We start from the raw sequence: 10,827 nt of genomic DNA, 5'->3' as shown, positions 1-10,827 counted from the left end.
AGGTCTTATGTGATAATTTTGACATTATATCTTAATAATGCCAGTATAAAGACGATAAGGAATGACAAAATTATGCCCCAAGTTTTAGACTGCGAAAAGTAAAATTTAAGGGATCCCCTAGACTTGCATATTTAACGAAATCTACAAAGCATTTAACAATTATTAGAAAATAAAATTTAAACTTATATTAAAAAGTATTTAATAGCTGAAGCATAATATTTGGTTCAAAACTATATTAATGATTTATTATTTATTATTACCATACAAACATGTAACAAAAGTACAATTTACACATTCACAAAAAAACCAATTAGGTTTACATAAGAATATGTCGTTCAACAATCATTCGCAACACAAAAATCACAATACAGTTCTTAATCAAAACAAAACAACATAATTATGAAGGTAGTATTGAAAGAAATCCGACTCAGTAAATACAATAAAAAATTTACATATACAAACATGTTAAATATACAAAAACAATATTGATACAGGCTGTTATAGCTTGTTCAAGAAATGCATCTTAAGTATGTATTTTATATTTGTTGGAGTTAAATTATTTCTTAATTCTAGATCAAGATCGTTGACTAAAGCCGGAATGAGATAGGCGCTGGTACGTTTGCCGTATATATTTTTGATTTTAGGTATATTTAATTTTTTGTTTGTGACTTGACGTGTGGCAATTTTGTGTTCCTTTAGCTCTTGAATATCCAAATTGAAGAATTGTTCTTTAAGTAAATTGAAATTTACAAGGTCGTGAACGGGAAGTGTTTTACAGATTTTGAATAATAGATTATCATTATTAGCGCAGTCCATTTTAATTTTAGGCGGTACAATGTTTTTAATTATTCTTATTTGCAATCGACGAATACTATTTAGGTAAGTGCGATAAGTACGTCCATAATTACTGAGCCCGTAGGACAAGACAGATGTTATAAAGGCATTATAAATAAGCAAGCGTGTATAGAAAGAAATACGGTTTTTTATTATTACGATGTTGGCCAAAAATGCTCTTAATTTTTCACATATACGATTAATATGTGGTTGCCAGTTTAAGTTGCGATCTATTACAAGACCAAGATATGTGTGGTTGTCTACGACCTCAATGGGTTGGCAATCATTCGGATAAGTCATAGATAATTGTTGGTTATGAAGGCAGGAGTGACAGCGGGATATTATTTTTTTTTGAAGAATGTCTCTTTTATGAGCTGAGCTAATGTGGACTAATTTTGTTTTTTGCGCATTTAGAACCAATCCTGCATCGTGGCACCATCTGCAGAGAGCGTCGAAATCTATCTGTAATTTTTCCATTGGTTCATTTATATTACTATCGGCAACGAGTAAGCAGGTATCATCTGCAAATTGGAAGGTGGTGCAATTGGCCAGCGTTCTACTAATGTCATTGACATACGCCAGAAAGTGAACAGGCCCGAGGACTGAGCCCTGGGCTGTACCCTCAGTAACTTTCATGTCCTTGCTATACCAATTTTGTATCTTAACACTTAAGTACCGTTCCTTCAGATAATTGCTACACCATTCCAAAGGATAACCCTGTATTCCTGTATTATTTAAACTTTTAATGAGCTTTTGGTGGTCAAGGGTATCGAAAGCCCGGGAGAAGTCTATGAAAAGTGCAAGAACCTGTTTCTTATCGTTAAGATTACAATTGATATAGTCTGTGAATTTGGACAGAAGCATCGTTGTACTCTTACCTGGCTGGAATCCATACTGATGTTTGTTGATTATATTATAAAAATGTGATTGTTTAGTGTCGCAGTATTTAGTACAATGAAGACTGAATTTGTTATTTCCTGGTTATATATTTAAATAATTCACCTACTTATAATTTGCGAATTTATTTTTATCGCAATTATTAATTGTTTTATATATACCTATATAAACATTAATTCGACTAAATCTCGTCGACCAGCCAAACTTTTTAAACACATTGCGCTTGAAGTGGATAGTAATTTAGTTTTACCAAGAGAAAAAGCTAATTAAATAATAATAAATGTAAGGTTATCTTATAACTGCACCACCTACTCTGTCTCGAGATTATATTTAATTTACCTTTCCTTTAATTGGGTTGTCTGGAAGAAATGGCTAAATAGCCATAAGTCCGCCCATTGTACTTCACAGTCCATAAATGTTTTTAAATGTGTTTATTGTTTAAAATGTAGTTGTGGTGTACAATAAAGTAAAAATAAATAAAAAACTAATTAATAATGGGTATTAAATTAAAGGTATCCGTATTTAAATTTTATTTAGCTTCTGTCAAACTTTTTCTATTGATGGACTGTGTAACTGGTGACTGGAACTGTTTGAAATTTTATCAATATTTTATAGCTATTATTGAATATTAATCAATTAATTCTACTCATTGAACTGAACAATCAATCAAGCAATCTGTGAACAGTTTTTTGCTTGAAAAAGGCTTTTTTGCTGATGTGTTCGAATTTATAATTTGAAATATATATAGTAAAATATAGTAAAAAATTAAATATAGTAAAAATATTACTTACATTTGATCACTATTTAGTGAAGTTTCAGTATTTATGTGAACATATAAAAAAATGGGTGTGCTTTAGACCACAGGACTGAAGTAAAATCTAACTGGGTATGAATGAAAGAGAGAAAGAAAATGTGTGCTTGCATTTCTCACTCTCTTGTTCCGTTTGCCTTGACCGATCACACTTTTCGTAGCGCTCTCGTCACGCATTCACTAGCTTACTCCCCAAGTCAAGCGTTCGTAATGATTTATTGTTAGATATACACATATATTATGACTAATATTGTTGTTTTCCGTAAAAAAAGACAGTAAAACGGATGAAAGCAACAGGCGGAAGTAATTGCTATCCTTGTAATAATAGGGTAATTTGTGCTTCACACATCATGTGCATAGTATTGTTTTGCAAATTTTATTTTTAAAGATGTATGTTATGTAATATGCACAATAAAGTATATTTCTTCTTCTTCTTCTTCTTCATGTTTTCCTGTTTTTGTTTGTGTGCCATTTTAAGAAATTTTCAAGTTTATGAGTGAGCTACAACGACAATAAATATGAATTATGTTTTAAGTGTAACTGTAGCTCTATCTGGCGTGACGAACGCTAACAGAATAGTTCTTTATAGGCAGTGAGTATATATACATATATATATATATATATATATATATATATATATATATATATATATATATATATATACATATATACTCACTGCCGATAAACAGTGTCATCTATTAGAAGACCCTAGAATTTGTCTGACTGGCCACCTTAAACGACTGACCTATATAACTTGAATGTATTGTAACTTGAATTTGTATATATGTACATATTAACCAAATGTTAAAACCTGACTTACGTGTTTTATCCACACGGTCATCTGGGCTCGCCATCCAATATAAAAAAAAAAATCCTTTTTATTTTATAGAGAAGTAGATAAGATAATACTGATAACATATTATTGGTGTGTACTTTAGCTACTAAATAACATTGTTTTGACTTCCAGAATATACGATGCCGATAATTGAAATATATTCTTCATATTCAACTGTTTGTCTTCAAACAAAACTCAATTTTATATTGACAAGTAATAAAATGGGAACGCCATCACCGTAGTTGATGTCATAATTGACACGTAATTGACTCTTTCACGCATTAGAATGAGAACTCCAAAATTACTTCTTGTTTTAAAATTCGGTTAAAAAGTGAAATGGGAAAAGTATTTTTCAGTTTTAGTTTCTTTAATGCAAACCATGCTCTGCTTTGTAATTTTTCTCAGCTATCGTTTAATATAAAATTAATTATTCAGACAGGAAATTGAAAAGTATAATTTTTTAACGAGAAGTAGGTAATAGATAAAAATAATATAATAGCAAATTTTTATTACATTGTAGTCTGACAAAAGGCTTCGCGTCTAAAAGAGACTTAATTTATATACTTCAGAATTTGTGACTTAGTTTATATGCTTTAACGTAACACAATTTGACTAATAGAAATAAAATGTAGATGATTAAAAAAAATAAAACTTATGCTAGATGGTAATTAATTTACATGGCTTACTCAGAAAGTTAAAGGCAACATTATTTATTTCTAATAATTTAATTATATTTTTTCCAAAAAAAAAATTATGAGTGAATTCTAATAAACATAACTATAGCCGACGTGTCTAAAATTATAACTGTTGAATCGTCCTCTAAGATGCTCCTAGCTACAGATTTTTGTATAAGTTTTCCTAAGTCTAGCTGTATTTATGCTATCAAATTACCCCAGTTTCCGTGATAAATACGGTTTATAAACTCTGTCACAAGTACGGTCATACAAAACACGATGATGTAATAGAATAACACATAAACCGATAAGCCGATACTTAGATAAATTTAAATGGAAACATATTTTGACATATTGTCGTGTTTGTACACAGATATCTAATATCTAAAGAGCTTTTTCTAAATATTAATTTACAAAAATATTATTTTTAAAAATATTAAAAATATCATTTATAATGCACAACTATGGAAATAATTTAATGAAATTATTACATCTTATTTAATATAGTCAACAACTGAACCAAGACAAAGTGCAAAAAATAAAATTTATATAATTGACGCCACGTCTTATATCTTCTACAAGTGATAAGAGGGCTGATTCCTTTTTTATACAAACTAATCGATAGTGCATTTGCAAATGCGAAATAATATGTCTGTCTTGGCAAATTATTCACACCAACCTTATTTATACCGCAATTACCCTTTTAATAATTATGTCTCAAATTGATATTCACATTTCATAATTTTGAGATAAAATCAAAACTAATTCAAAAATCAAAAATCTTCGAATCATCTATTTTACAAATATAATTAAAATTTTAACTATCGTTAATCTTTAAAAATAAAAGTGTTTTAATGTAAAATTGGTATGAATTGGTAATTCTACATATATTTATCAAAACATATTGAATATATATTTTTTACATCTAAATAAACTTACTAACCTTATCAACTATTACGACTAACTTCAAGGGAGTCGTCCTTACTAACTTTACCCTAACTTAACGAGGTGACATTGTAAGTTGTACAGGGTAATATGAAGAGAATATTAATATCGTTACACATTAGGGAAGAGAGCAGAACGTGGTGTCACAAGTAAACGTTGAAAACGGATTCATTTAGTGTTCATAGCAAGACAATAACATATGTACAGTATTTTTAAAAAATTCCAGCCTTAAGAACTTAACATAAAATTTTAAATAAAAAAAGCCCTTCATGTTTGAAATTGGATGAACTAAAATACGGGGTGTTTTCATATTTTGTTTCACTGTTAATTACATAAAATTCAAATATACAGAAAAACCATAATAAAGGTAATTGTTGATTCAGGTATAATAATAAAAAACAAATATTTTATTAATAAAATACTTATATTAAGAAAATAATAATAAAATATTTGTTTTTACACGCTTTTTATTAGCTTCACCTGCGTGTTTGTATGTTTGTAACCGACTTCTTTTAACTTCCTTTTTACCAACTTTAAACGTTCAGATTTCATTTAAACTTAGTAGACTTATCAAGGATCGATGACAAAACACTAATTTGATAAAATTACTTCTTTTTGATAATAATAATAATAATAATAATAACCCACTTTATTGCAACTAAAGATAGCGTACATAGCAAACCTTAATATTATATACTTGTAGTGCCATGGGCGATTTTTACCCGACTGCCAAGGGAGGGTTATGTTTTTCGCGCGTATCTTGTATGTATGTATGTATGTAATATTCTTTACTACCTCATATTTCCAGAACCACTAAACGGATTTACATAACTGAGGTATCGTTAGGTTCGTCTTTGCTGCCCAAGTGTTCTTAGATAGGTGACATTAAAAAAAATCAAACATGGCGGCTGTGCGAAGCCATTGTATTTAATGAAAAAAAAATTTTTTTTCTCGAATACTACAATATGGGTATCAAATTGAAGGGCACAATACAAGGATTTTAAAAAGGTATATCATGATTATTATTACCGTAATACTAAGACAGAAATACAATATTAAAGTTTAAAAAATGTGGACTTTGCTCTTTCGCACGCCTATGCCATGTCAAACTCGCCTCCTAGGCGACGATCAACTTCGGGGTGTAGCCTTTCAAATAAAATACAATGGTTAAAAAAAAACATACAATTAAAATTACAAATAAAAATTAATAAATGTCACACCAATTTACAATTACATTAATAAAATTAATAACAAATACATAATACCAAATACAAACAAATAATTTTAATAATAATTTCATTATATTAAAACTAATAGTTGTTGATTTAAGCAGTCACCTATTTGCTAAAGGTCAGGCTTACGTTGCTTTGAGCAGAGTGAGATCTTTCTCCGGGCTTGCTATCAGTTCTCTTGACCCTAAAAATTTACTTAATCAACCACATGATGTAAACTGTTTTAATTAATTGAACCGATTACGTAATTTGTCTGACTAAAAAGACATAAATAAAATAATAATTAAAAAAAAAAAAACAAAAAACCCGCCTGCGTGAAGAACAACTAATAGAAAATCAACTGAAAAAGCTGGAACAAGATAAAAATTCAATATGCACACAAAGTCAGCGAAATAAATAGAAACAGTATCAAACATTTTTTGCTGTACATTTAAAATATATTAATAAGGTAGTCCTTCGAAACTTTATGCAACGTCATAGATAATATGCAGTCGGAGGCATGAAATTGAAGGATAAGTCAAATCATTCTCTCTTTGTGCATGTCTCCGACTGCATGTTATGTACGACGTTGCATAAAGTTTCGAAGGACTACCGTATTAATATATTTTAAATGTACAGCACAAAATGTTTGATACTGTTTCTATTTATTTCGCTGACTTTGTGTGCATATTGAATTTTTATCTTGTTCCAGCTTTTTCAGTTGATTTTCTATTAGTTGTTCTTCACGCAGGCGGGTTTTTTGTTTTTTTTTTTATTATGGTTTATTTAGTTTTTTAAAAACTTTTAATTATTATTATTATAAGTGAATCAACAGTTACTAATATATTTGATTGATATAAATCTAACAAAATGTATACACTAAATTATATTTTACATGTATTAAAAATTATATCTACTTAAATGATTGCAAAGTAAATTCACATAAGGCAAGGACACGGTTGTATGCGGTTGCCATGGCCACGGCCCCATTAAGTCGCAATCATATTAACACAGATAGCTCACGTGTCATAAATTCTTAATGTAAATCGTGTAAAACGAGTGGTTTATGGTCTCCAATTTGATAAAAAATGCATTTTTACTTCCTTATACGAAATTGAGGCTTATTATATTCATGGAAGTTATGCTTTCTAAAAATCCCAGTGCTTTTCGTGCTTTAAATATATAAGTGAAGACAAAAATGTAATCTCGCTGCTTGTCTTAATATAAAGATTATTCTGCTATACGTTCAGCTTTTTTTATATTAAAAAAAATCTACAACACACTCTTCGACTTCTGTTTACTTACTATATGCAGTAATGTTTAAAATTTTAAGAACGAATATTCTGCCAATGAAACTAAGACGATATTAATAACAGTAACTTACAATCACAGAAATATTAATTAATTATTTATTCATAGCTTCATTTACAAATTAACCTAAAACTAATAACAAAAAAAATGTTGTATTAAAATTCAAAGAATTTCATTGTTAATAAAAAATAATCAAATATTTTACTTCGGATGTAAGCAGAATGCGTTATGTGAAGAGTCTTAAATTCTTAGGCCGGAAGAAAATTTCAGCAATTAGGTCAAAACCCATACACGGTCAAATATTTACGGTACAATACTTATATATTACTGGTAACCTACCATAGACTAAATATCAGTAAACAATTTCTAATCTTTATTCATTACTACATATGCATTAAACACCAGAACGTATAAAACCACGAAAGCTGTCTAGTTATCAATAAAACGCTAAATCCTGAAGTAAGTCTGTGATATCGATTGCAAGTAAAACAAAGATGGACAATAAAACCTGTAAATCTCTACAATTTGTTCTTAGAATTTTATTGTGAGAATAAAATATACATTTTCATTAAAAGATACCAGAGAAGAAGAGGTTTAGATGTGGCATTAAATAATTCTGTAGCGTTTATTTTTGTAACGCAAATTTCTTTTTCTAATACTTATTGTATAGAAATGTATTAAATTGTCAGTTTTAAAAATTATAAAAAAAAAATAATATATATATATATATATATATATATTTTATCAATCGTTTTTTTTTTATTTATTTATAATTCCTTATTTATTCTTAACTAATTATACAAGAATAAAGCGACCAGATCTATAATTAAATACAAAAATAATTAAGTATTTTATTTAATATTAAGGTTTTTCTAAACATTACTAAGGCAAGTCATTACAGTCTTTATAGCAGTAAGAAAACATTTTGAGTCGTTAAAAGTAAATTAATGTCGTCGCAAATTAACAGGAGTAATTCTTACGAAAATTTCAATTACGACATTTATATTGTATTAAAAAAAATAATAAACGTAATTTAAATAAAAGACTTTATAAAAATTACACTACGGTCCTTTTAAACGTTATATAGCCCTTTATGATCTCGTAGAAAGAAAAATAAACTTTTTATAATCTTTTTCACTATTCTAAACGTATTAAACAACAGCTTGAAATCATGGCACAAACTACTAGAGCCATATTTTACAATAAATAGGCCTAATATTTTTCTTATTAAGCGCGTTTCTAACTTTTCTTTTATATATTGTACCCATGTAAAGTCGGAGCGGGTTGCTAGTATTAAATTAATAGTTAATATGTTTTTATAACAGTCAATAATAAGTTTTTTTTTTGTTCACAGATGGATTGGCGTGTATTCCTATTAACACTGACAAGATCCTAATACAAGTAAAATGCAGTCCGCTTATAATGGCGACTTCAATGATATATCAATGATAAAATATGCCTCTGCTGCTATGAATCTTAACGGAACGCCTTTCGTCGGGGGAGTCTTGATCTTGAAAACACTCACAGGAGAAACAGTTGAAGTGATAGACGAGCCCAAATCTAACCGAACTACAGACATTATCGATGTAAAAATCGTACAAGTAGCTTTTTGTATCCTGTATTCAATAATATTCGTTCTTGGAGTATTCGGAAACGTTTTAGTATGTTACGTGGTATTCCGAAATCGAGCGATGCAAACGGTAACGAACCTGTTCATAACGAATTTGGCTCTGTCGGATATTCTACTCTGTGTCTTCGCCGTACCTCTGACGCCTATGTACACATTTATCGGAAGATGGGTCTTTGGAAGATTGCTCTGCCACTTAATGCCCTATGCACAAGGCACCAGCGTCTACATTTCCACTTTAACGCTGACCTCGATAGCTATTGACAGATTTTTTGTCATCATATACCCTTTTCATCCAAGGATGAAATTGAATACTTGTATATTTATCATAATATTCATATGGGTGTTTTCTTTAGTGGTCACGTGTCCTTATGGACTTTTTATGGGCATACAGATAACGAATAATAAAACGTATTGCGAAGAGAGTTGGCCATCAGACAAATCGAGAAAGATTTTTGGAGTGTTTACAACTGTTTTACAATTTCTAATACCGTTTCTAGTCATAGCAATATGCTATACATGCGTTAGTTTAAGATTGAACGATCGTGCTCGATCAAAGCCAGGTGCTAAAAATACAAGAAGAGAAGAGGCAGACAGAGATAGAAAAAAAAGAACAAACAGGATGCTCATATCTATGGTTGCCATATTCGGCATATCCTGGTTACCGTTAAATTTAATAAACATTTTTAATGATTTCTACGCGCAGATGACAGAGTGGAATTATTATTATATTTCCTTTTTTCTTGCCCATTCAATGGCGATGGCATCTACATGTTACAATCCATTTCTATACGCATGGTTAAACGAGAATTTTAGGAAGGAGTTCAAACAGGTATTACCTTTTTTCGAATCTACAGGAGGTGTTCGAAACAGTTACCATTCGGGACGAATGCCCACAAATAAAGCTGATAAAATATGCAATGGTAATGAAACAATTCAAGAAACATTAATAGCGTCTTCTTTCAACAGAGGTCCTTCAATAAAACAACGAATATTTGATGGCGCAAAGAGAAACAATGAAGTTGAAGTTGAAAATATTCTATTAGAAGAGAAAGCACTCTCAGCAACGTTTCAAACCAAGACTGAGAATGTCAATTTACAATTAATAGATGAAGAATCACATGTTAGTGAACCTAGAGAAACAAATTCGATTAAATAGTAAGTGTCCTCAGTGATATTATTAAGAATTATTTTAATTTAAGTCTGATTTTAAATTGTTCTTTTGTTTACATTTGTAAGAAACGCTGACTTCATTTCATTTTCTGGTCCCCGAAAAAAGAGGGAAAGGGAAATAAAATTCATCTATCGATAAAAATAAATTTTTAGGTATATAAAAAGTTAATGTGAAATATTAATTTTTTTTATCTTTTTTGACGAAATAATAAACAATTACGAAAACTCACGGTTGTAGACATTATAACTAATAGAAATGAGGCCACGTTCGAGAAAATTCTGTTACGATACTTGAAGCTACGAAGTTCAACATTTATTAATTCCATTTATCGCCAAAAGTGCAGAATATTATATAATGGATGGTGTAGAAGCAGTCTTGATATTACCATCGCTATAAAATGTGTTGGTACTGCTTTGTATTTAATATGATCTATATAACAGTTTATCAGACTATATTTAAAGCATTTTTTAACAATTCGTGGTACGATAGAAAGTTTTTACAATATAAA

The 10,827-nt window shown here is 29.5% G+C and overlaps 2 protein-coding genes across 2 annotated transcripts; one reads left to right on the top strand and one right to left on the bottom strand.

The window, feature by feature from the left end:
• Positions 1-498: 498 nt before the first annotated feature.
• On the bottom strand, positions 499-1,698 carry LOC123659836. The gene has a single exon (XM_045595004.1). It carries the CDS (start codon positions 1,696-1,698, stop codon positions 499-501), a length of 1,200 nt encoding a protein of 399 aa, XP_045450960.1.
• A 7,226-nt stretch (positions 1,699-8,924) lies between these two features.
• On the top strand, positions 8,925-10,304 carry LOC123659835 (prolactin-releasing peptide receptor-like). The gene has a single exon (XM_045595003.1). It carries the CDS (start codon positions 8,925-8,927, stop codon positions 10,302-10,304), a length of 1,380 nt encoding a protein of 459 aa, XP_045450959.1.
• The last annotated feature ends 523 nt before the right edge of the window (positions 10,305-10,827 follow it).

This window comes from Melitaea cinxia, chromosome 14 (assembly GCF_905220565.1).
Source record: "Melitaea cinxia chromosome 14, ilMelCinx1.1, whole genome shotgun sequence".
NCBI lineage: Eukaryota > Metazoa > Arthropoda > Insecta > Lepidoptera > Nymphalidae > Melitaea > Melitaea cinxia.
The sequence above is the reverse complement of the archived record's forward strand: the minus strand, read 5'-3'. Positions and strand labels throughout refer to the sequence as shown.

What these genes read in the sequence shown, in the direction of transcription:
- LOC123659836 (XM_045595004.1), bottom strand. Translation starts at nt 1,698, where the DNA reads ATGCTTCTGTCCAAATTCACAGACTATATCAATTGTAATCTTAACGAT.
- LOC123659835 (XM_045595003.1), top strand. Translation starts at nt 8,925, where the DNA reads ATGCAGTCCGCTTATAATGGCGACTTCAATGATATATCAATGATAAAA.